This window comes from Triturus cristatus, chromosome 11 (assembly GCF_964204655.1).
Source record: "Triturus cristatus chromosome 11, aTriCri1.1, whole genome shotgun sequence".
NCBI lineage: Eukaryota > Metazoa > Chordata > Amphibia > Caudata > Salamandridae > Triturus > Triturus cristatus.
In genome coordinates this window covers 1045461190-1045487029 of record NC_140594.1, presented here as the reverse complement: position 1 = coordinate 1045487029, position 25840 = coordinate 1045461190, and the positions used below count along the sequence as shown (strand labels likewise).

General features: G+C 44.3%; 1 protein-coding gene across 1 annotated transcript in view; it reads right to left on the bottom strand.

Moving 5' to 3' along the window:
* The window catches only part of LOC146785911 (coiled-coil domain-containing protein 150-like), a 184200-nt gene that overhangs the window by 13647 nt on the left and 144713 nt on the right, over window positions 1–25840 (bottom strand). Inside the window, exons 14-17 of the mRNA XM_085633121.1 lie at window positions 25631–25693; window positions 16113–16286; window positions 8422–8547; window positions 5562–5642 (exon numbers count right to left, since the gene is read on the bottom strand). Coding sequence (XP_085489247.1) covers window positions 5562–5642; window positions 8422–8547; window positions 16113–16286; window positions 25631–25693 — 444 coding nt within the window. The remainder of the gene's footprint in view (window positions 1–5561; window positions 5643–8421; window positions 8548–16112; window positions 16287–25630; window positions 25694–25840) is intronic.

Below are 25840 nucleotides of genomic sequence, written 5' to 3'. Positions count from 1 at the left end.
CCTTGTCGGTGAATCTAAGATTGACAGGTAGATTGTTCCATGCCCTAGCTGCCAGGACGGTAAAGGTCCTCCCACCCCTGGTTTTGTATTTGAATCTTGGAATGGTAATAAGATTTGTACCAGATGATCTCAGATCTCGCGAAGGGTTGTAGCGTATGAAGCGCTTTGCAAAGTAATGGGGCCCTGAGTTTTTCATAGTTTTAAAAACAGTAAGGAGAAGTTTAAAAAGAATCCTTTTGTGTAACGGTAGCCAATGGAGAGTGTTCAACGCCGTTGAAGCTGATGACCTTCTAGGAAGTCCCAACACCAATCTGGCGGCTGCATGTTGTGTGCTCTGCAGCTTTTTAAGGGTGGACTTTTTTACTCCCGCCATTAAACCATTACAATAATCAAGTCGGGAGAGTATTAGAGCTACCGCGACTGATTTTCGGGCTGCAATGGGGAGGAAGTCAAAGAATTTTTTCAAAGACTTAATGAGTCCAAAACAGCGGCCAGCAGTGATCCTGACGTGGTCATCGAAAGAGAGGAATGAATTGAATTGCACGCCCAGGTTCCGCGCTGAATGTACAGCGCTAGGTGGAGCCTCAGATCCTGTGGGCCACCAGTCCTTCGGGCAGAAGGATATATCTTTGCTCAGCAGTATGATTTCGGTCTTGGCACTATTGCATCTTAGATGATTGTTGTTAAGCCACTGGAAGACATCGGAAAGACAATTTTGGAAACGCAGATCTGCGCTCGTACACTTTTTGTCGATCGTAACGACAAGTTGTGTGTCGTCAGCGTATGACGTGACGAGGATCCCATGGGATTCTATCACAGCGAGGAGGGGGGCCATATAGATATTAAAAAAGAGGGGACTTAATATGGACCCCTGGGGCACTCCTGATGTTATGGGTTTCTCGCTGGATAGATAGGGACCCAAGGACACAGTTTGGGACCTATTAGATAGGAAAGATTTAACCCATGCCAAAGCTGTGTCTGTCACGCCGATCTCTCGCAGTCTGTTGATCAGGATGACATGCGAGATAGTGTCGAACGCTGCTGTTAGGTCAAGCAGGATGAGGATGGCCTGCCTGCCCTCATCCTGCAGGAACTTGATAGAATCAGCTAGTTCGATCAGAGCTGTTTCTGTGGAGTGACCAGATCGAAATCCCGACTGCTGCGGATGCAGGATGTTACCAGTCTCTACAAAGGTTTTCAACTCTTCATATACCAGCTGTTCCGTGATTTTACCAAGGACAGGTAGTAATGAGATGGGGCGCATATTGGTAAGATCAGTGGGGGATTTGTTTGGCTTCTTCATCAGAGGCTTCACAATAGCCTTCTTCCAGTCATTGGGCACCATCCCGGAGTCGAGAGATTCATTTATGATGGTGTTAATATAGGGATTCACTGTATCAATCAAATGGTGCAGGATGCTAGGTGGACAGGAGTCAGTGGGGGCTCCTGATTTACATGCCAAAATTGCCTTACGTGTTTGTTGAATGGAAACAGGTTTGAAACTAGAGAGCAGACCGTGGTTGTCTGTAACCTTGCAAGAGGTGGTCAAGGAAGGAGGGAAGTCTTTCTGAATATTAACAATTTTCTCTACGAAAAAGTCAGCGATTTGATTGCACAAGGTTGCCGATGGAGGAATTTCCGGCGCAAGAGTTTTGGGATGGGTGAAGGACTTAACTATAGTGAAGATAGTTTTTTGTTTTTGATGGGCATCATTTATGGCTTTCGTGAAATATTCCTTTTTTGCCTTTTTTATGTTAGAGAGGTATGATTTCCTTTGTTGGACATAAAGCGCCCTTGCAGCCTCATCGTACGTTTTTCTCCATTTTCTTTCTAGTCTACGACAGAGAAGATGGCTATCGGATAGGGCCTGGGTAAACCAAGGTGCGTTAGGTTTTCTTTTATGTTGATTCCCATGTTGATTTTTGGGTGCGGAATTCTCCAAAACAATTTGGTCAATCCAAGCATGGAAATTATGGGAGTCGGCAGTTACGTCTCCAGTTAGTATCGGGGGTTTAGGTGGGGGTTGAGAGGCCAATTTAATATGTTCCGACACTTTCCTCCAATTCACTATAAAGGAGGGGGGGGCATTTCTTGTTAGGCAAGGTGGGGGCTTGTGTCTTGATATTAAAAGGAATGAAAGAATGGTCAGTCCAAATTTGAGGTATCGGGAGGGACGTGGTCAGAGTTGTAAGATTAGAGCAAATACCGTCAAGGGTATGACCCGCGATATGAGTGGCCGCAGTGACAAGTTGGGACAATCCAAAGATATTTAATGAATGTTGGAAAGAAATGGCATGGGGGTCTATACAAGACTCTAAATGCAAATTCATATCTCCTAATAAGGTAAAATTGGGATAGTGCAGTGTAAGTGCTCCCAAGACCTCATCTAGTGACTCAAGAAAAGGGGTGGCATTCCCAGGGGGGCGGTATATGAGTCCCCCTGAAAAGGAGGTCGCGGCATTAATTTTAATTGAGAAGCCTATGCCCTCACTTTCTTTGAGGTGGCCTAGATCAAATATATGGCAGGGGAAGGTTTTTTTAATAGCTAAAGCTACCCCACCGCCACGCCCAAGTGGTCTGTCCCGCCTAAAAATTGTGAAATTAGGGGGAAGGACAGTAGCCAGGTCGGGATTTGACGAGTCATTGAGCCAAGTTTCGGTAATAAGAAGAGCATCTAAATCATGTCCTGTTATTAAATCAAGTATGTCTTGGCTGTGACAGGCTAGGGATCTAGCATTAATGAGACCTCCCTTAAAGTAAGTGGGATTAGTCTTTAAAGGGGAAGGGGAGTCAAGTACTTCCGAGGTTAAGAGGGGGGGTACCCATTTGCAATGTGAACATAAGAAGGGGCTGGAGAGGGGATCAATAGGGGGGCAATCAGCGCAGTGATTGACTGTTTTAGGACGTAGGGCGAGTAAATTTCGGCTGTCGTACCTGATTTTAGGGGCTAGTTGGGCAGCATGCCCTGCGCCCGGCGCAGTCCGGTCGCGGACGGGCGCAGACGGGCTTGGCTTAGGCGCGGCTTCGGCGCGCGTCCGGCGCGCCCGCTGCGCCAGCCCGCTGCGCCGTCTGGCCGGCATGCACATGTTATAGAAAGAGAAAAGGGCGGGAGGACAGCGCGACTAGAGCGCTGTCCCCGCCTGACTCAAGATGGCGCCCACCGCCGCCGAGAGTCGGTAAAAGCGGTTGTGCCAAATGTGGGCGGTCAAAGCCTGCTGCAAGTGTCAAGGTGTCAGAGTGCCTCCCTAAAATAATTCCCCTTAACTTTTTGAAGCCCCCCAGAAAAAGCGGATCAATGTAGTACAAAGTAATCAATTTTAAAAGCGTTCCAAATGCTCAATAGAAAAACACAATGACGAGTAAAACACCACGATATGCTGTGTACGCTGCTCGCAGCCCCAGTTCCCCTCACCGGGGAGAGCTTCTGAAGGGCGCGGAGCGGGCGGGAAAGATCACTTAAGTAGTCAGATGGGCGGGAGGACGGCGCGACTAGAGCGCTGTCCCCGCCTGACTCAAGATGGCGCCCACCGCCGCCGAGAGTCGGTAAAAGCGGTTGTGCCAAATGTGGGCGGTCAAAGCCTGCTGCAAGTGTCAAGGTGTCAGAGTGCCTCCCTAAAATAATTCCCCTTAACTTTTTGAAGCCCCCCAGAAAAAGCAGATCAATGTAGTACAAAGTAATCAATTTTAAAAGCGTTCCAAATGCTCAATAGAAAAACACAATGACGAGTAAAACACCACGATATGCTGTGTACGCTGCTCGCAGCCCCAGTTCCCCTCACCGGGGAGAGCTTCTGAAGGGCCAGGGTAAGGGCTGCCCTTTTAGCCTAACCTGCATGTGATTTTACTGCTTGGATTTTCTGACCACTAAAAAGGGTCCTAGTGTCCTGCACCCAAAAATTCTGTGTGCACATTGGACCCCTGGTGATTGAACACAGCAGTACACAAACCAAGGATATTATTCACAGTGACTCTGATTGAGGTTTCACATATGAAAATTAAAGTTCAGTAAATCAGGTTTAGCTCTTCTTTTATGGAAGACGTTAAATTGTCATGCTTCACTATATTTATTTTTAACTTGTATTTACACCTTTTTATAAATACCCTGTGACTTTATAGAAGCCAAATACTAATGAGTGTAGATAGGTAACTGCCTTAATGTAGGTCTTTGTGCCTGACACGTCAGTATTTTGGATTACATAATTATTTCTTTTTTTAGTTATGCTCATATTTAGGTCTCACCAGAGAAAGCAATTGCGCTGTTGCTTGCGAGACATTTTCTTTACTTACAGGGGGCTTAGAGCCCACCCAATACTTACCATTGGTTGGCTTCATCGCCATTCTCATTTACTTGCTTCTCATTGGTGAGTGTGTGCTGGCTTCACTTCCTTTTCCTGTGTTTAGCCTTCCCTGGAACATGGCCCAATTACAGCTTCCTTGCCCAGTGTCCTTCCTTTGATCGTGCTTTCAGAGCTACCTTTTTCTTGTTGTAAAGCATTCCATAACAGTGTAACTGTTTGCACTGTCCTTCGTGTTGCTTGCCCTTTTCCGCCATTGTCCATTGTGTTGTTTACCTCCTCACTCCTCCCACCCTCCGTTGTGTTGCTTGCGCCTCCCACCGTCATTGCAGCCAATAAGAAATATAGGAGCAGTTTGCATGAGCTGCTCAGATGTGTTGCTTACTCCCTGTTGTATCTCTCTGCCTCTTCCAGTAACGCCACTAACTCATGCACTGACGCTTGCAGAAAGCTGACAGGGTTAGAAGATCTACTCGTGCAGTGAGCTGCACTTGTAGGAAGTTCCATTGCCGTCTAGTTTGCTTTTTGCTTGAATTTCCTGAGTGCCCAGGGTCTAGATGAGTGCGCCAGAGTGAGTTGGGATGTTTGCACCATGAGTACACTCTCAAACCTTAAGAGAAGCCTAGAGGTAAGAAGTACCAACCTCCAGACCTGGGATTAGCATTCTGTGATAATAGGAAAAGCACTTAAACCTACAATGCCAAAAATAAACAAGCTTTGGCAAAGCAATAAGCCACGCCTACAAAAGAGTTATTGACTTCGTCAATGTTTTTTTAGGCAGATTGTACAACAGCATGGCCGAAAGTACATAAAAAAATTGGTGACGGTGTCGGTGCTGGCCACATCATAGTCAGTTATTTTCACTTTCAGACAACATAGCTAAAAAAAACATAGCCAACAAAGCCAATAGCTCTTGCCTAGTCAATACTTATTTGCTTTGCCAATGCTGTTGTTTATTGTTTTTACAGATGGCCTTACGATTAGTCATTATTGAGTAATCGTTGATTTCTACTGCCCGTGGTCAATTTTGATAAGCTTATTTTTACACAGCACCAAATAGATAAATTAGACTTTTTGATGTACTTTAATTATATCCAAGCCCTTTCAAAGGAAAAAAGTTTCCAAAACTAATCAGCATTTGTTTGCAAAATGTTTAAATATTAACATTCTGCTGGTGCCTGCTGCTACCCAATTCGATGGATTGTATTGATCCTAATACGAATGATCTTCTCCTCCTAGGAACAACTCATGAATCTAACATCTTACCTCAGAAGTCAGTTTATTGAAGGCTGAGGGATCAAATTCTGGAATATCCTTCCATATATTTTCTGGGCCTCTTACAGTCATCTGTATTTTGAAGGGGAAAAAAAGGAAATGACAGAGATATACATAGAGACTCTGCAAGCAGCTAACCATCTTCTGTGTTAAGCGTTTGCATCTTATGGCTCCAACATAGATGCTAAGGTACAGATGCAAACTCAATAGCAGTATTTGTGAAACAAGGGTCATAGCTCATCAATGTACAAATAATGTACAAATAAAATAGAACAGCTGAATGATCTGTTTACAATATTACTTTTCCACCATCTTGGAATACAGAACCCCCCAAAATATGATACCAAAATGTATACTTTATTTGTACCTTCAAGAATATAATGCTCTTGCATGTGTGCACTCGATTCACTCCTACATCATGTTCTAACATAAAAAATGTACTGGTGCACTAAAAGAAGGTATCAACATCACAACTGTTTGAAAGCAGTATGGTAACAGGAAATGTGCTCACATTCAAGCAAATTATGTGCTTGAATGCACACAGCATTTAATAATAGTAGGACACCTATGCCCAGAAACATATTGAGTTGCAAATGAAGTAATTATCCATGGCCATGTCACAAAGAGCTTGAACACAATCAGGGATACATTTTGTTAACTAACAATGAGAAAGAATTGTCAACATTTCAGCCTGCTGTGTGGTTTGGCCCAGTGGTCTTCAGCAGGACAAAATTAATCAAAATAATTGGTTTGTGGTAAACATTTCCTCTTTGTTGGGCTTGTTCCACTTTTAAGATAAAAGTGTATTACATTTTGAGAGATTAAGTATTAACTGGATCATGCAGATACCATTCAATTTAATCATTTTGTCTCAATCCTTGAAATATGATGTTAAATGCCATCTGGGTCACTTTTTTGACGTTCTGGTGGCGCAATGTGCCACTGGCATATTTATAAGGGCACGTAAAGCCATGTTATGTGCCTTTTCATGGCCTTATAAATATGAGCCCCTTTCACGCAGAAGCGTGTTGAGCCACATTAGTTTCACTGTACTTAAAATGCATTCCTGATGTTAGCTCCTTGCATACACTTCAAGCCGACAATCAAAGGTCCATACGGGCAGTGGGGCATTCTCTTTCATAATTTACTATGAGATTGTGATTCAAGAAACCCCACTCTATCAATACCTACTTCATTGTGCTGGGCGGACCTCTGCAGGTCCTGCAACATAGCCACATGGCAGACTCGCAGTAGGATATGGCTAGGCCTCAGCCTTAGGCTTCCCTCCCCATGTGTTTCTTTCAAGATTGCTGCACTTGTTTAGACAAAATCCTGCTTCTGTTTTGGGCCTCTTCTTTGCAATTTTTGGCAACTGAGTGTGTCTGAATTGTAGCCACTTAGTTGCTCCAAATATAGCCTCTCATATCTCAGACAGCATTCGGTCAAGTGCAGTCACAAGCCATTCACACCACCTCTTCTGAGCCTCGCTTGCTTGTTCTGCTAGCAAGTCAGTCTTTTTTCCCACCAATAATTCTGTTTGGTATTTATACAAAAAAAAATAAGAAAGAACTAGTCTTTCACAATGGCATAGATGTACAGAGTAATTAACAAGCATTATTAAATGAGTTATATTCATTTTATCCCAAGACAAATGGTAGTTGGCACAACCATTTCTCAATGGGGCCTGCCGTGTGTGGCCCTTTCCCAGAACAACCATGGTGGTCAAATGTTGTCACCCTCATATTATTCAGTGGTTCAAACTACAGGTATACCTCTACATTGAATCCATTCTCCTCAGACCTTATCATGTTATTGTGGGTACCCTCTTGCCTTATACACTGTTTTTTCAAAAGCACAACATTTGTCCATATCCACTCTCCTGTTACTGATTGATTGAGGTTCTGGGTCCTGCTCTAACACCCTGCTCCTTAGTATAGCCTCAGGAAATGGACTACATTGGAACTATCAAAATCAGCAGCCAATACAATTCCCAGCTGGCCCACCCGACTCTTTTCCACATTTAGAGAATAAGACAGATACCCAAACTCAACAATGCCATTTACTGACAATGAAGAGTTATAACTCTTGTGGGACATGTGACACATAAATAGTTCATAAAAATTGACAACATTACCTACCAAGGAATAGCAAGAAAATTTCACAAGTATACCATATGCTGGACTAAAAGAGTAGGTTGTTGGAAAGAAATAACAGAACATGGACTTGCAATCTAAAACACAAGAGATTAGGCACCAAAGGTAAAGTATTATGTTTTGGAAAGTCATACAGAAGATGAGATCTGGTTTTGGATAGAGCTACACTCCCTGTATGAAGCTCATAAAAAGCCGTCATTACGAACCCAACCAGCCAGAATCGATGATACTATTGTCAAACAACAAAACGATAACAGCATCAGTTAAATATCACTATTATAGCCTCAGATACATTTTCATGGACTTCTTCATTCCTGCACTTGGGGCGATTTTATGGCTAGGACTGGACATTTTTGGTGGAACTCACAGCACATAACCTATAACTTTTTGCATATCTGCCAGCAACAAGCAAAATTAGAGGGAAACTGCAGGCGGTAAGTTCACGTCAGTCACTGAATCACTGCCAAATGATCTGTTTAGTGGCACTTCAAGCAATTTGAGTTTTCAGGCAGTTGGGGATTTTCAGTTGGTTTGTGCAGAAAATTCACCCATTTTTTGGTCGGCAGGCAGAGCGGGTTTTTTTAAGCCAATTTTGCTCGACAGAAAAAAGGGTGCGCTTTTCCGTTAAAAAGACTTTCCTACCTAATGACAATCAAATTCATTATTCTAATAAAATCAATGAGTCCTCCTCTTATCACCTGGCGCTCCCTCTCCCGCATGGCATCCAGTTGGCCCTTCATGGTTAGCATTTCTGTAATGGCAGCATCCCGGCATTTAATTGCTTCCGCAAACTCCTCGGCTTGCTGTCCCAGGACTGTCTTTGACTAGGAAGTAAGGAGAAAATAGGCGGGTGGGGTTTAAATTATGGTAAAAAACTAATAACCGTGCAGTAAAGTAAGTAAGGAACCTGAATGTTCATATCAAATTCAAGTAAAAAAGCACATTGGAGAATAAGGGCCTGATTTAGATCTCGGCAGACGGGGTACTCCATCACAACGGTGACAGATATCCCGTCCGCCGCAATACGAATCCCATTATATCCTATGGGATTTATATTTCAGCGTATGGGATATCCGTCACCGTTGTGACGGAGCAACCCGTCCGCCGCGATCTAAATGGGGCCCTAAATGTTTTTGAGAGGGTGAAATACTTCTTAAATACCTTAGTTGATTCCACTACAAACAGGTTAAGTATAAACCAACAAAAAGCCCAAATGACAATGAGTTTACTAACCATTTAGTTCTAAGACAAATGGAAATGAAAGAACATTCAGCACCAAGAAAATAAGGCAGGCGACTACGAACATTCAGTAACCCAGGGTGTCCACAGAGACTAAGATGGCTGAGGTTAAACTCAAATACTAGGATGGAGCAGTTTGTTTCTCTGTTTAACAAGAAACTACAAAACAAGCGGCCCAAGTAGCAACACAGGTCCTCCAATTGAATACTGGGCGCTGTGCTACTGCCTGGGGGTGGGAGGGGACTGCAATTCCTCAGGAGGCTTGCACACCTGGAGCCCACTGAAGCTAGACCTGCATTGAAGTTTGTTTGAATTTATTATTTTTTTGTTTCCAGTGATGGTCAAGAGTGAGCTTTTTTTGGCTCATGCTTATTGGATGAGGTGGAGGTTAACTTGACATATGCTGTACCTGTGTGATCCACCAGCAAGATTGTAGAATCTAGTTCTTTCAGTTAGCCGTCATCAGGAGCTGATTTCTTTCAGGGTAAAACTGGTAAAATCTAGTTCTTCTTAAAGGTCCCTTCCCAACTCCACCACAATATACACAACCCCCGCTGACTTTCTATCTCCCAGAGGATACCATTCAACTAAAATGTACCTGCATGTCTTCAGGATCAATTTGAGATCCTGTCCCATGATACTGATTAAAAATTGGCCTCCACAACTGCAGTGGCTTTGACCAAGCTGTGTAACACATGACATGGGCTGTTAAAGTTCCCCAAGGACTGGAGAAGACTCTGGACCTGTCCCTACTAAAAAATTCCACTTCAGATCCCAAAATAATGTACAATAAAGACCAATCAATTAGGTGTTTGTGAAGCGCGACTACTCACCCGTAAGGGTCTCAAGTCGCTGGGAGGAGGGGTCGCAGGTTCCAGTCCATCAAGGAGGGGGTCTGTCGAAGAGCCAGGTTTTGAGGTTTCTTGCAAAGATGGGGAGCGATATTATCTGTCGGAGGTGGAGCGGAAAGTTGTTCCAGGCTCTGGCTGTGCAGAAGGAGAAGGAGCGTCCTCCCGATCTGGTCTTTCTGGTGCGGGGGACCACGGTGTAGGAGAGCTGGGCTGATCGTAGGGTCCTTTGGGGTGCGTGGAATTTAAGTCGGCTGTTCGGGTATGCCGTTGTCGTGGAGGGCCTTGTGAGCGTGGGTTAGCATCTTGAAGGTGACTCTAGCTTCGATGGGGAGCCAGTAGAGTGTGCGCAGGTGCTGGGAGATGTGGCAGTGTCTTGGCAGGTTGAGGACCAGTTTTGCAGCGGCGTTTTAGATGTTCTGTAGCTTGCGGTTGAGGTCTTTGTTTATTCCGGCATAGAGTGCGTTGCCGTAGTCGAGCCTGCTGGTGACCAGGGCATGAGTGACGGGCTTTCTGTGTTCGAGGGGGATCCATTTGAAGGTCTCATGTAGGAGGCGGAGGGTGTGGAAGCAGGAGGATGAGACGGAGTTGATCTGGCTGTCCATTTTGAGCTCTGAGTCCAGGATGATTCCCAGGTTGCGTGTGTGGTCCGTGGGGGTGGGCGGCTTCTGAGGGCGGGGGGCCACCAGGTGTCATTCCAGGCGTCGGGGTTTGGGCCCATGATGAGTACTTCCGTTTTGTTGGTGTTTAGTTGTAGGCAGCTGTTTTTCATCCATTTGGCGACGGCTTTCATGCCTTCTCGAAAGTTGTGTCTGGCGGTGTTGGGTTCGTTGGCTAGGGAGAGGATGAGTTGGGTGTCGTCTGTGTATGACACAATGTTGAGTCTGTAGGTTCTGACGAAAAGACCAATTTTTCTTTTACCATTTATCTCTAAATTAACCAAAAAGAAAGTAAATCAACAGCTCACAGCTCTCGTTGAGGCCCCTGGAGTCCTGAACATTAATTAATTGGGTTTTCTCCCCTCTTTCAGAGTGGGGACTATTCTTAGTGGCAAATTACATTCATATGACTCTTGATGCCGTGGGGAGGGGGTGAGGTTGCCCTAATTTTATTGAATCTCTTGACAGCCTTTGAAATGGTCTTTCACACAATTCTACTTAACTTTCTAACCTTTCTAACTTTCTGTCCATAACTGGTTAGCCACCTTTGTGGAAGAGTACTGCCAGGCAGTGCCCCTACCTTTGTTTCCATTAAGCCTCAAGAAACGTTACTGCGGAAACTCTGTCCTGAGTACTACTTCCTCTACCTTCCTTCTTAAAAGATTGCTGTCAGGCAGTATCCCTACTTCTGTTTCCATCAAGCCTCAGGAAACTTCACTGCAGAGTCCTTGAGGGCTCTCTTTAAAACATATGTTGCAATGTTAGGTGATTCACATCACTCATTCTTTTTTTTAATCTTCCCTTATTTGTTTCATAATATAAAAGGGCACACTTAGTAGTCTGAACTAATTAGTCCCAGTGTACACTTGGCGGTTCGAAAAAACATGCCAGTGATTTAAATCTCTCTCCCTCATCCCACAACATAGACCAACTTTAAGTACATATATTGTGTAACCAATGTCAATGGCTACATATCGGATTGATATAGTGTCCTTCTATGCCTGTCCTGTCAAATCCTACCAAGTGAAGACATTTCAGGTCATAGTTCATGGCCTACATCTGTGTGCATAAAGAGAGTCCCCTTTAACTGACTTTCAATATAGCAGGACAGACTCAACAATCCAATCCAATCAGCCTGGGTATACATTAGCAAAAGGAACACTTGATGGACGGAACACTGAAAAATGCAAACATTCATCACTTGTCACATAGATCTGGGTTTAATCCATCGTTTTTTTGCTCACCATACCAGCCCAGTTTGGACCCAGCCATATGCAAATCAGTCTTGCCCCTGCTCCTCATTTTAAAAGTCCAGTCCAAACTGCCAAGCCAGGCCCTCTATGGACCAGAAACAAGCATCCTGGGACCAGTTTCGGGTCATCACCCCATATCAGCCAGACTAGCCTGAATCCAGTGGTGCAGTAAGCATCGAACCCACATCTGGGCATACCCGTTCCACTTAGGGTGACAAAAGCAAAAGGAACAATTGATGGACGGAATGCTGAACAATACAAATATTCACCCCCAGTCACAGAGATCTGGGTTTAATCCATCATTCTTTTGCTCACCACGCCACCCCAGTTTGGACCCAGCCATGTGCAAATCAGTCTTGACCCTGTGCCTCATGGGAACAGTCCAGCCCGAACTGTCAAGCCAGGCCCTCCCTGGATCGGAAACATGCATCCTGGGACAAGAACGATGGATCAAACCCAGATCTTTTTGACTGGGGGTGAATGTTTGCATTGTTCAGCATTCCGTCCATCAATTGTTCGTTTTGGGTATACATTAGGCAGGCTTGAAGGTACAAAGCATATCATATCAAACTGCATTAATGAATAAAGCAATACATTAACATGTACATTAACATATAGATTCATTCTACTTAACATTTTATGCTTATGCTGCTGACCAATTATCCGCCTAGATTGCTATCAGCTCCCTTACCAAGATCAATTCAAGGCATGCAGTTGTCAGTTGAATGTACCCCAATTCTCAAAGGCTCAAGTTAGATAAAACATTGGTAATTGTTTTATCAAGCCCTCGCCCTGGGCACCCAATCGGTGGCTGGACAATCTGGCCCTCTCTGGCATGCAAGTGGTGGATCATTTTTGATAACCAGTTCACTTTCAAGGATCGTAAAGATCTCAGTGAGTAAAAATTGTAGCGTTAACCACCATCCATCAGTTGGATGATGTGTCAGTATGAACTCCTGTGTATGTACAGTTTGTCGTGCTTGATGTTGTATAGGTATAAACCTTAATGTATAGTAGGCCCTCCTCATGGAAGAATATACATAAAAGTATGGGCAGAAAGTTATATAACACTTTTAAGGGGTTTTCGTACATCCAGAATCCTTCCCAGAAGTAAACCTAGAAAGCTCTGCAAGGCCCAGATTTCCATGGGATGTCATGTGACATTTCCCCAGGACTCCTATTCTCCGGGTGCAGAAATCTACATAGTGTAGATTTCAGCAAAGAATATAGGGGCAGATTTACAAGAAACTGTCTGTACTGATGCGTCAGTTTCCCTGCGCCTCCATGCAAAACCCTTGCGTCACCATGGATGCACCATATTTACAATACGACGCACCATGGCGCAAGGATTGACAGATGCGTCAGAAATTCTGACACATCTGTTGGCAAAAAAGTCAGCAATGCACGGGGAGGCCTATTTCCAATACACTGCGTCACTCCTTACGCCTGCTCCAAACAGGCGTAGGGTTTTGACGCAGTGCCATCCTGGAAGTGGCGCAGTGAAATCTTGTAGATTTCACTGCGTCACTTCTACGAGGCTTTCCTGTGTGGGAACGTCCACCCATCATACATTATACCTGACGCAGAAATAATGTGGCGCAGGGCTTTACCAGGTGACGCATCTCCCTAGATGCATCACATTGTAAATGGGCCGAAAAGTGGCGCCTTGTTTACGCCGCCGCTGCCGCGTCACAAATAGTGACGCAATCGCGGCGCAAAAGTGTTGCAAGGAACTTTTAAATCTGCCCTGTAGTGTGCTGTGCAAACGCACATTTTTTACACCTCGGAGAAAACATTTTCCACAGGAGAAGATTCATCCCCAAAAGTGGGGGTCACCGTGGTAAACATTGTTTACCATGCATACAAGACAACGCATGCCATTACAACGCGGTCGTTACATCGACCGCGTAGTTACATCGCATGCCATTACAATGCAAGTCAGAGCAATGACTTGCGTTAGGGGGCAGAAGGTGTTGGATTTGAAATCCAACACCTTTCTTACTGTTGCACAGACTGGAGTTGAAATAGTAAATTATTTTATTCCAACATCAAGCGCCCCCTATAGCAAGTCGTTGTTCCGTCTTGTGTTTTAAAGGTATGTGATGTAACAACGCGGTCGTTGTAATGACCGCGTTGTAATGGCATGTGTTGTAAATGCATGCGGACTAACGTGCCATATTCGTTTGTGAATCACCCTCCATAAATGTGCTGGTAAATGTTCTTGCTCAGGGGAGGAGTGAGACCTCACAAATTTACAAGGTAAACCACTCCTTGTAATCCCACCTTCACATCTCTCGAGTAATAGCTACAACTGTGCGTTTCCCCATACTGACGGTGGAGGAATCTGCAGTAGTAAATCTTTTGAATCCTTTTGTGAATTCATATAAGTGAGGAATTTTCAGCTGTTAATGTTTTCTTTGTGAATAGGCCTCATAGATTGTCCTATTTACACAAACCATGACCATAAATCATTGGTCGATATATGGCCAGTTCAAGTTTTGCTGCCAGAACATCACTTTTTTTCACGTTCTGGTGGCGCAATGTGTCACTGGCATATTTATAAGGCCACGTAAAGCTTTTACGTGCCTTTTCATGGCCTTATAAATATGTGCCCCTTTCACGCAGAAAAATGCATTCCTGATGTTAGCTCCTTGCATACACTTCAAGCCGACAATCAAAGGTCCATACGGGCAGTGGGGCATTCTCTTTCATAATTTTACGATGAGATTGTGATTCAAGAAACCCCACTCTATCAATACCTAATTCATGGTGTTGGGGTGACCTCTGCAGGTCCTGCAACATAGCCACATGGCAAACTCGCAGTAGGATATGGCTAGGCCTGAGCTTTAGGCTTCCCTCCCCATGTGTTTCTTTCAAGATTGCTGCACTTGTTTAGACGGAATCCTTCTTCTGTTTTGGGCCTCTTCTTTGCAATTTTTGGCAACTGAGTGTGTCTGAATTGAGCCTCTTAGTTGCTCCAAACATAGCCTCTCATATCTCAGACAGCATTCGGTCAAGTGCAGTCACAAGCCATTCACACCACCTCTTCTGAGACGTGCATGCTTGTTCTGCTAGCAAGTCAATCTTTTTTCCCACCAATAATTCTGTTTGGTATTTATCCCCCAAAAAAACATAAGAAACAAGAACTAGTCTTTCACAATGGCATAGATGTACAGAGTCATTAACAAGCATTATTAAATGAGTTATATTCATTTTATCCCAAGACAAATGGTAGTTGGCACAACCATTTCTCAATGGGGCCTGCGGTGTGTGGCCCTTCCCCAGAACAACCAAGGTGGTCACATTTTGTCACCCTCATATTATTCAGTGGTTCAAACTACAGGTATACATACCTCTACATTGAATCCATTCTCCTCAGACCTTATCATGATATTGTGGGTACCCTCTTGCCTTATACACTGTTTTTTCAAAAGTACAACATTTCTCCATATCCACCCTCCTGTTACCGATTGATTGAGGTTCTGGGTCCTGCTCTAACACCCTGCTCCTCAGTATAGCCTCAGGAAATGGACTACATTGGAACTATCAAAATCAGCAGCCCATACAATTCCCGGCTGGCCCACCCGACTCTTTTCCACATTTAGAGAATAAGACAGATACCCAAACTCAACAATGCCATTTACTGACAATGAAGAGTTATAACTCTTGTGGGACATGTGACACATAAATAGTTCATAAAAATTGACAACATTACCTACCAAGGAATAGAAAGAAAATTTTAAAAGTATACCATATGCTGGACTAAAAGAGTAAGTTGTTGGATAGAAATAACAGAACATGGACTTGCAATCTAAACACAAGAGATTTTGCACTGAAGGTAAAGTATTATGTTTTGGAAAGTCATACAGAAGATGAGATCTGGTTTTGGATAAATCTACACTCCCTGTATGAAGCTCATACAAAGCCGTCATTACCAACCCAACCAGCCAGAATCGATGATACTATTGTCAAACAACAAAACGATAACAGCATCAGTTAAATATCACTATTATAGCCTCAGATACATTTTCATGGACATCTTCATTCCTGCACTTGGGGCAATTTTATGGCTAGGACTGAACATTTTTGGTGGAACTCACAGCACATAACCTATAACTTTTGCATATCTGCCAGCAACAAGCAAAATTAGAGGCAAACTGCAGGCGGTAAGTCCACGTCAGTCACTGAATCACTGCCAAATGATCTGTTTAGTGGCAGTTCAAGCAACTTAAGTTTTCAGGCAGTTGGGGATTTTCAGTTGGTTTGTGCAGAAAATTCACCCATTTTTTGGTCGGCTGGCAGAGCGGGTTGTTTGAATCCAATTTTGCTCGACAGAGGGAACTAAAAAAGCGTGTGCTTTTCCGTTAAAAAGACTTCCCTTCCTAATGACAATCAAATTCATTATTCTAATAAAATCAATGAGTCCTCCTGTTATCACCTGGCGCTCCCTCTCCCGCATGGCATCCAGTTGGCCCTTCATGGTTTGCAATTCTGTAATGGCAGCATCCCGGCATTTAATTGCTTCTGCAAACTCCTCGGCTTGCTGTCCCAGGACTGTCTTTGCCTGGGAAGTAGGGAGAAAATAGGCGGGTGGGGTTTAAATTATGTTCAAAAACTAATACCCGTGCAGTAAAGTAAGTAAGGAACCTGAATGTTAATATCAAATTCAAGTAAAAAAGCACATTGGAGAATAAGGGCCTGATTTAGATCTCGGCAGACGGGGTACTCCATCACAACGGTGACAGATATGCCGTCCGCCGAAATATGAATCCCATTATATCCTATGGGATTTATATTTCAGCGTATGGGATATCCGTCACCGTTGTGACGGAGCAACCCGTCCGCCGCGATCTAAATGGGGCCCTAAATGTTTTGAGAGGGTAAAATACTTCTTAAAAACCTCTTAGTTGATTCCACTACAAACAGGTTAAGTATAAACCAAAAAATGCCCAAATGACAATGAGTTTACTAACCATTTAGTTCTAAGACAAATGGAAATGAAAGAACATTCCGCACTAAGAAGATAAGGCAGGCGACTGCGAACATTCAGTAACCCAGGGTGTCCACAGAGACAAAGATGGCTGAGGTTAAACTCAAATACTAGGATGGAGCACAGTTTGTTTCTCTGTTTAACAAGAAACTACAAAACAAGTGGCCCAAGTAGCAACACAGGTCCTCCAATTGAATACTGGGCGCTGTGCTACTGCCTGGGGGTGGGAGGGGACTGCAATTCCTCAGGAGGCTTGCAAACCTGGAGCCCACTGAAGCTAGACCTGCATTGAATTTTGTTTGAATGTATTATTTTTTTGTTTCCAGTGATGGTCAAGAGTGAGCTTTTTTTGGCTCATGCTTATTGGATGAGGTGGAGGCTAACTTGACATATGCTGTACCTGTGTGATCCACCAGCAAGATTGTGGAATCTAGTTCTTTCAGTAAGCCGCCATCAGGAGCTGATTTCTTTCAGGGTAAAACTGGAAAAATCTAGTTCTTCTTAAAGGTCCCTTCCCAACTCCACCACAATATACACAACCCCCGCTGACTTTCTATCTCCCAGAGGATACCATTCAACTAAAATGTACCTGTATGTCTTCAGGATCAATTTGAGATCCTGTCCCATGATACTGATTAAAAATTGGCCTCCACGACTGCAGTGGCTTTGACCAAGCTGTGTAACACATGACAGGGGCTGTTAAAGTTCCCCAAGGACTGGAGAAAACTCAGGACCTGTCCCTACTGAAAAATTCCTCTTCAGATCCCAAAATAATGTACAATAAAGACCAATCAATTAGGTGTTTGTGAAGCGCGACTACTCACCCGTAAGGGTCTCAAGTCGCTGGGAGGAGGGGTCGCAGGTTCCAGTCCATCAAGGAGGGGGTCTGTCGAAGAGCCAGGTTTTGAGGTTCCTTGCAAAGATGGGGAGCGATATTATCTGTCGGAGGTGGAGCGGAAGGTCGTTCCAGGCTCTGGACGTGCAGAAGGAGGAGTGGCCTCCCAATCTGGTCTTTCTGGTGCGGGGGACCACGGTCTAGGAGAGCTGGGCTGATCGTAGGGTCCTTTGGGGTGCGTGGAATTTAAGTCGGCTGTTCGGGTATGCTGGTCCGGTGTCGTGGAGGGCCTTGTGAGCGTGGGTTAGCATCTTGAAGGTGACTCTAGCTTTGATGGGGAGCCAGTAGAGTGTGCGCAGATGCTGGGAGATGTGGCAGTGTCTTGGCAGGTTGAGGACCAGTTTTGCAGTGGCGTTTTAGATGTTCTGTAGCTTGCGGGTGAGGTTTTTGTTTATTCCGGCATAGAGTGCGTTGCCGTAGTCGAGCCTGCTGGTGACCAGGGCATGAGTGACGGGCTTTCTGTGTTCGAGGGGGATCCATTTGAAGGTCTTATGTAGGAGGCGGAGGGTGTGGAAGCAGGAGGATGAGACGGAGTTGATCTGGCTGTCCATTTTGAGCTCTGAGTCCAGAATGATTCCCAGGTTGCGTGTGTGGTCCGTGGGGGTGGGCGGCTTCTGAGGGCGGGGGGCCACCAGGTGTCATTCCAGGCGTCGGGGTTTGGGCCCATGATGAGTACTTCCGTTTTGTTGGTGTTTAGTTGTAGGCAGCTGTTTTTCATCCATTTGGCGACGGCTTCCATGCCTTCTCGAAAGTTGTGTCTGGCGGTGTTGGGTTCGTTGGATAGGGAGAGGATGAGTTGGGTGTCGTCTGAGTATGACACAATGTAGAGTCTGTAGGTTCTGATGAAAAGACCAATTTTTCTTTTACCATTTATCTCTAAATTAACCAAAAAGAAAGTAAATCAACAGCTCACAGCTCTCGTTGAGGCCCCTGGTAGTTGGCACAACCATTTCTCAAAGGGACCTGCTGTGTGTGGCCCTTCCCCAGAACAACCATGGTGGTCACATTTTGTCACCCTCATATTATTCAGTGGTTCAAACTACAGGTATACCTCTACATTGAATCCATTCTCCTCAGACCTTATCATGTTATTTCGGGTACCCTCTTGCCTTATACACTGGTTTTTCAAAAGTACAATATTTGTCCATATCCACTCTACTGTTACTGATTGATTGAGGTTCTGGGTCCTGCTCTAACACCCTGCTCCATAGTATAGCCTCAGGAAATGGACTATATTGGAACTATCAAAATCAGCAGCCAATACAATTCCCGGCTGGCCCACCCGACTCTTTTCCACATTTAGAGAATAAGACAGATACCCAAACTCAACAATGCCATTTACTGACAATGAAGAGTTATAACTCTTGTGGGACATGTGACACATAAATAGTTCATAAAAATTGACAACATCACCTACCAAGGAACATCAAGAAAATTTCACAAGTATACCATATGCAGGACTAAAAGAGTAGTTTGTTGGATAGAAAAACCAGAACATGGACTTGCAATCTAAAACACAAGAGATTTGGCACTGAAGGTAAAGTATTATGTTTTGGAAAGTCATACAGAAGATGAGATCTGGTTTTAGATAAAGCTACACTCCCTGTATGAAGCTTATACAAAACCGTCATTACCAACCCAACCAGCCAGAATCGATGATACTATTGTCAAACAACAAAACGATAACAGCATCAGTTAAATATCATTATTATAGCCTCAGATACATTTTCATGGACTTCTTCATTCCTGCACTTGGGGCGATTTTATGGCTAGGAATTTACATTTTTGGGGCTTTTTGGTGGAACTCACAGCACAAAACCTATAACGTTTTGCATATCTGCCAGCAACAAGCAAAACTAGAGGCAAACTGCAGGCGGTAAGTCTACGTCAGTCACTGAATCACTGCCAAATGATCTGTTTAGTGGCAGTTCAAGAAATTTGAGTTTTCAGGCAGTTGGGGAATTTCAGTTGGTTTGTACAGAAAATTCACCCTTTTTTTGGTCGGCTGGCAGAGCGGGTTGTTTGAAACCAATTTTGCTCGACAGAGGGAACTAAAAAAGGGTGTGCTTTTCCGTTAAAAAGACGTTCCTTCCTAATGACAATCAAATTCATTATTCTAATAAAATTAATGAGTCCTCCTCTTACCATCTGGCGCTCCCTCTCCCGCATGGCATCCAGTTGGCCCTTCATGGTTAGCATTTCTGTAATGGCAGCATCCCGGCATTTAATTGCCTCCGCAAACTCCTCGGCTTGCTTTCTCAGGACTGTCTTTGCCTAGGAAGTAAGGAGAAAATAGGTGGTGGGGTTTAAATTATGGAAAAAAACTAATAACCGTGCAGTAAAGTAAGTAAGGAACCTGATTGTACATATCAAATTCAAGTAAAAAAGCACATTGGAGAATAAGGGCCTGATTTAGATCTCGGCAGACGGGGTACTCCATCACAACGATGACAGATATGCCGTCCGCCGAAATCTGAATCCCATTATATCCTATGGGATTTATATTTCAGCGTATGGGATAGCCGTCACCGTTGTGATGGAGCAACCCGTCCGTCGTGATCTAAATGGTGTCCTAAATGTTTTTGAGAGGGTGAAATACTTCTTAAATACCTCTTAGTTGATTCCACTACAAACAGGTTAAGTATAAACCAAAAAATGCCCAAATGACAATGAGTTTACTAACCATTTAGTTCTAAGACAAATGGAAATGATAGAACATTCAGCACCAAGAAAATAAGGCAGGCGACTGCGAACATTCAGTAACCCAGGGTGTCCACAGAGACTAAGATGGCTGAGGTTAAACTCAAATACTAGGATGGAGCAGTTTGTTTCTCTGTTTAACAAGAAACTACAAAACAAGCGACCCAAGTAGCAACACAGGTCCTGCGATTGAATACTGGGCGCTGTGCTACTGCCTGGGGGTGGGAGGGGACTGCAATTCCTCAGGAGGCTTGCAAACCTGGAGCCCACTGAAGCTAGACCTGATTTGAAGTTTGTTTGAATTTATTATTTTTTTGTTTCCAGTGATGATCAAGAGTGAGCTTTTTTTGGCTCATGCTTATTGGATGAGGTGGAGGCTAACTTGACATATGCTGTACATGTGTGATCCACCAGCAAGATTGTGGAATCTGGTTCTTTCAGTAAGCCGTCGTCAGGAGCTGATTTCTTTCAGGGTAAAACTGGAAAAATCTAGTTCTTCTTAAGGGTCCCTTCCCAACTCCACCACAATATACACAACAACCGCTGACTTTATATCTCCCAGAGGATACCATTCAACGAAAATGTACCTGTATGTCTTCAGGATCAAAGTGAGATCCTGTGCCATGATTCTGATTAAAAATTGACCTCTACAACTGCACTGGCTTTTATCAAGCTGTGTAGCACCTGACAGGGGCTGTTAAAGTTCCCCAAGGACTGGAGAAAACTCTGGTCCTGTCCCTACTGAAAAATTCCACTTCAGATCCCAAAATAATGTACAATAAAGACCAAGCAAACAGGTGTTTGTTAAGCGCGACTACTCACCCGTAAGGGTCTCAAGGCGCTGGGGGGTGGGGGGTCACAGGTTCCAGTCCATCAAGGAGGGGTCTGTCGAAGAGCCAGGTTATGAGGTTTCTTGCGAAGATGGGGAGCGATGTTATCTGTCTGAGGTAGAGCGGAAAGTCATTCCAGGCTCTGGCCGCGCAGAAGGAGAAGGAGTGGCCTCCCGATCTGGTCTTTCTGGTGCGGTGTAGGAGAGCTGGGCTGATTGTACGGTCCTTTGGGGTGCGTGGAAGTTGAGTCTGCTGTTCAGGTATGCTGGTCCGGTGTCGTGGAGAGCCTTGTGAGCGTGGGTTAGCATCTTGAAGGTGACTCTGGCTTTAATCGGAAGCCAGTGGAGTGTGTGCAGGTGCAGGAAGAGGTGGCAGTGTCTTGGCAAGTTGAGGACCAGTTTTGCGTTTTGGATGTTCTGTAGCTTGTGGGTGAGGTTTTTGTTTATTCCAGCTTAGAGTGCGTTGCCATAGTCGAGCCTGCTGGTGACCAGGGGCTGAGTGACGGTCTTTCTGTGTTCGAGGGGGATCCATTTGAAGGTCTTCCATAGGAGGCGGAGGGTGTGGAAGCAGGAGGACGAGACAGAGTTGATCTGGCTGTCCATTTTGAGCTCTGAGTCCAGGATGATTCCCAGGTTGCGTGCGTGGTCCGTGAGTTGTGGGCGGGCTTCCGAGGGCGGTGGGCCACTAGGTGTCATTGCAGGCGTCGGGGTTTGGGCCCATGATGAGTACTTCCGTTTTGTTGGTGTTTAGTTGTAGGCAGCTGTTTTTCATCCATTTGGCGAAGACTTTCATGCCTTCTCGAAAGTTGTTTCTGGCGGTGTTGGGTTCAATGGATAGGGAGAGAATGAGTTGGGTCACAATGTTGAGTCTGTTGGTTCTGACGAAAAGACCAATTTCTCTTTTACCATTTGCCTCTAAATTAACCAAAAGGATAGTAAATCAACAACTCACAGCTCTCGTTGAGGCCCCTGGAGCCCTGAATCAATTGGGTTTTCTCCCCTCTTTCAGAGAGGGTACTATTCGTAGTGGCAGATTACATTGATATGACTCTGGATGCCGGGTGGAGGGGGTGAGGTTGCCCTAATTTTATTGAATCTCTTGACAGCCTTTCACATAGTCTTTCACACAATTCTACTTAACTTTCTAACCTTTCTAACTTTCTGTCCATAACTGGTTAGCCTCCTTTGTGGAAGAGTACTGCCAGGCAGTGCCCCTACCTCTGTTTCCATTAAGCCTCAAGAAACGTTACTGAGGGACTCTGAGTGCTCTGTCCTGAGTACTACTTCCTCTACCTTTCTTATTAAAAAATTGCTGTCAGGCAGTATCCCTACTTCTGTTTCCATCAAGCCTCAGGAAACTTCACTGCAGAGTCCTTCAGGGCTCTCTTTAAAACATTTGTTGCAATGTTAGGTGATTTACATCACTCATTCTTTTATTTAATCTTCCCTTATTTGTTTCATAATATAAAAGGGCACATTTAACAGTCTGAACTAACTAGTCCCGGTGTACACTTGGCAGTTCGAAAAAACATGCCAGTGATTTAAATCTCTCTCCCTCATCCCACAACATAGACCCACTTTAAGTACATATATTGTGTAATGTCAATGGCTACATATCGGATTGATATAGTGTCCTTCTATGCCTGTCCTGTCAAATCCTACCAAGTGAAGACATCTCGGGTCATAGTTGATGGCCTACATCTGTATGCATAAAGAGGGTCCCCTTTAACTGACTTTCAATATAGCAGGACAGACGCAACAATCCAATCCAACAAGCCTTGGTATACATTAGCAAAAGGAACACTTGATGGAGGGAACACTGAAAAATGCAAACATTCATCCCCTGTCACATAGATCTAGGTTTAATCCATCGTTTTTTGCTCACCATGCCACCCCAGTTTGGACCCAGCCATATACAAATCAGCATTGCCCCTGCACCTCATTTGAAAAGTCCAGCCCGAACTGCCAAGCCAGGCCCTCCATGGACCAGAAACAAGCATCCTGGGACCAGTTTCGGGTCATCACCCCTCATCAGCCAGACTAGCCTGAATCCAGTGGTGCAGTAAGCATCGAACCCACATCTGGGCATACCCGTTCCACTTAGGGTGACAAAAGCAAAAGGAACAATTGATGGACGGAATGCTGAACAATACAAATATTCACCCCCAGTCACAGAGATCTGGGTTTAATCCATCATTCTTTTGCTCACCACGCCACCCCAGTTTGGACCCAGCCATGTGCAAATCAGTCTTGACCCTGTGCCTCATGGGAACAGTCCAGCCCGAACTGTCAAGCCAGGCCCTCCCTGGATCGGAAACATGCATCCTGGGACAAGAACGATGGATCAAACCCAGATCTTTTTGACTGGGGGTGAATGTTTGCATTGTTCAGCATTCCGTCCATCAATTGTTCGTTTTGGGTATACATTAGGCAGGCTTGAGGGTACAAAGCATATCATATCAAACTGCATTAATGAATAAAGCAATACATTAACATGTACATTAACATATAGATTCATTCTACTTAACATTTTATGCTTATGCTGCTGACCAATTATCCGCCTAGATTGCTATCAGCTCCCTTACCAAGATCAATTCAAGGCATGCAGTTGTCAGTTGAATGTACCCCAATTCTCAAAGGCTCAAGTTAGATAAAACATTGGTAATTGTTTTATCAAGCCCTAGCCCTGGGCACCCAATCGGTGGCTGGACAATCTGCTCCCTCTGGCATGCAAGTGGTGGATCATTTTTGATAACCAGTTCACTTTCAAGGATCGTAAAGATCTCAGTGAGTAAACATTGTAGCGTTCTCCACCATCCATCAGTTGGATGATGTGTCAGTATGAACTCCTGTGTATGTACAGTTTGTCGTGCTTGATGTTGTATAGGTATAAACCTTAATGTATAGTAGGCCCTACTCATGGAAGAATATACATAAAAGTATGGACGGAAAGTTACATAACACTTTTAAGGGGTTTTTGTACATCCAGAATCCTTCCCAGAAGTAAACCTAGAAAGCAAGGATTGACAGATGCGTCAGAAATTCTGACACATCTGTTGGCGGAAAAGTCACGCATTGCTGGAGTCATGTCGCAAGCACAATGCAACTCCAGCAATGCATGGGGAGGCCTATTTCCAATACACTGCATCATCCTTACGCCTGCTCCAAACAGGCGTAGGGTTTTGACGCAGTGGCATCCTGGAAGTGGCGCAGTGAAATCTTGTAGATTTCACTGAGTCACTTCTACGAGGCTTTCCTGTGTGTAAACGCCCACCCTGCATACATTATACCTGACGCAGAAATAATGTGGCGCAGGGCTTTACCAGGTGACACATTTCCCTAGATGCATCACATTGTAAATGGGCCACTATGTGGCACATTGTTTACGCCGCCACTGCGTCACAAATAGTGACGCAATCGCGGCGCAAAAGTGTTGCAGTGGACTTGTAAATCTGCCCTGTAGTGTGCTGTGCAAACGCACATTTTTTACACCCCAGAGAAAACATGTTCCCCAGGAGAAGATCCATCCCCAAAAGTGGGGTCAGCGTGGTAAACAAGACAACGCATGCCATTACAATGCAGTCTTTACAAGGACCGCGTAGTTACATTGCATGCCATTACAATGCAAGTTGGAGCAACGACTTGCGTTAGGGGGCAGAAGGTGTTGGATTTGAAATCCAACACCTTCCTTACTATTGCACAGACTGGAGCTGGAATAGTAAATTATACTATTCCAACATCCAGCGCCCCCTAGAGCAAGTCGTTGTTCCGTCTTGCGTTTTAAAGGTATGTGATGTAACAACGCGGTCGTTGTAACGACCACGTTGTAATGGCATGTGTAGTAAACGCATGCGGACTAACGTGCCATATTCGTTTGTGAATCACCCTCCATAAATGTGCTGGTAAATGTTCTTGCTCAGGGGAGGAGCTAGACTTCACAAATTTACAAGGTAAACCATTCCTTGTAATCCCACCTTCACATCTCTCGAGTAATAGCTACTACTGTGCGTTTCCCCATAGTCACGGTGGAGGAATCTGCAGTACTAAATCTATTGAATCCTTTTGTGAATTCATATAAGTGAGGAATTTTCAGCTGTAAATGTTTTCTTTGTGAATAGGCCTCATCCTTTGCCCTATTTACACAAACCATGACCATAAATGATTAGTCGATATATGGCCAGTTCAAGTTTTGCTGTTGTATCGTTTATACATTTTTGAGCATACATATTTTGTGTTACTGCAGCATTCTGTCCCTATATGTTTATTCTACATGTCTGTTTTGCTCTCACAATCCTCATTTCTCAAGTACTAATGCCTACGTTATCAAATATATTTTTGAATATTGCATAGATAGTCTTGTGTTTGCAGCATAGAAAACAAATACCCCACTGCAGGAATGGTTCTGAAAACTGCTAAATAAATCACCAAATCAAAATACAGTAAAACATCTGTATAACATCCATTCTCAAAAACAGTACCCATCACTGCTAGTACCTGGATTAGCTGGGATTCCATGTGTTGCTGGCGAATGCTGCAAGAGCTGAATTCTGCATTTACCTAGAAGGTACAGCAAGACAAGATTGTTAAACTTGATTGAAAGGCTTCTTACCACTTCAAGGTTCCAAAAACTAGAAGATCTGGATAAACTTGGAAACTCAGGCTTACACATTATCAATAGAAACAAGTCGCCTATTTGTCTCCAGA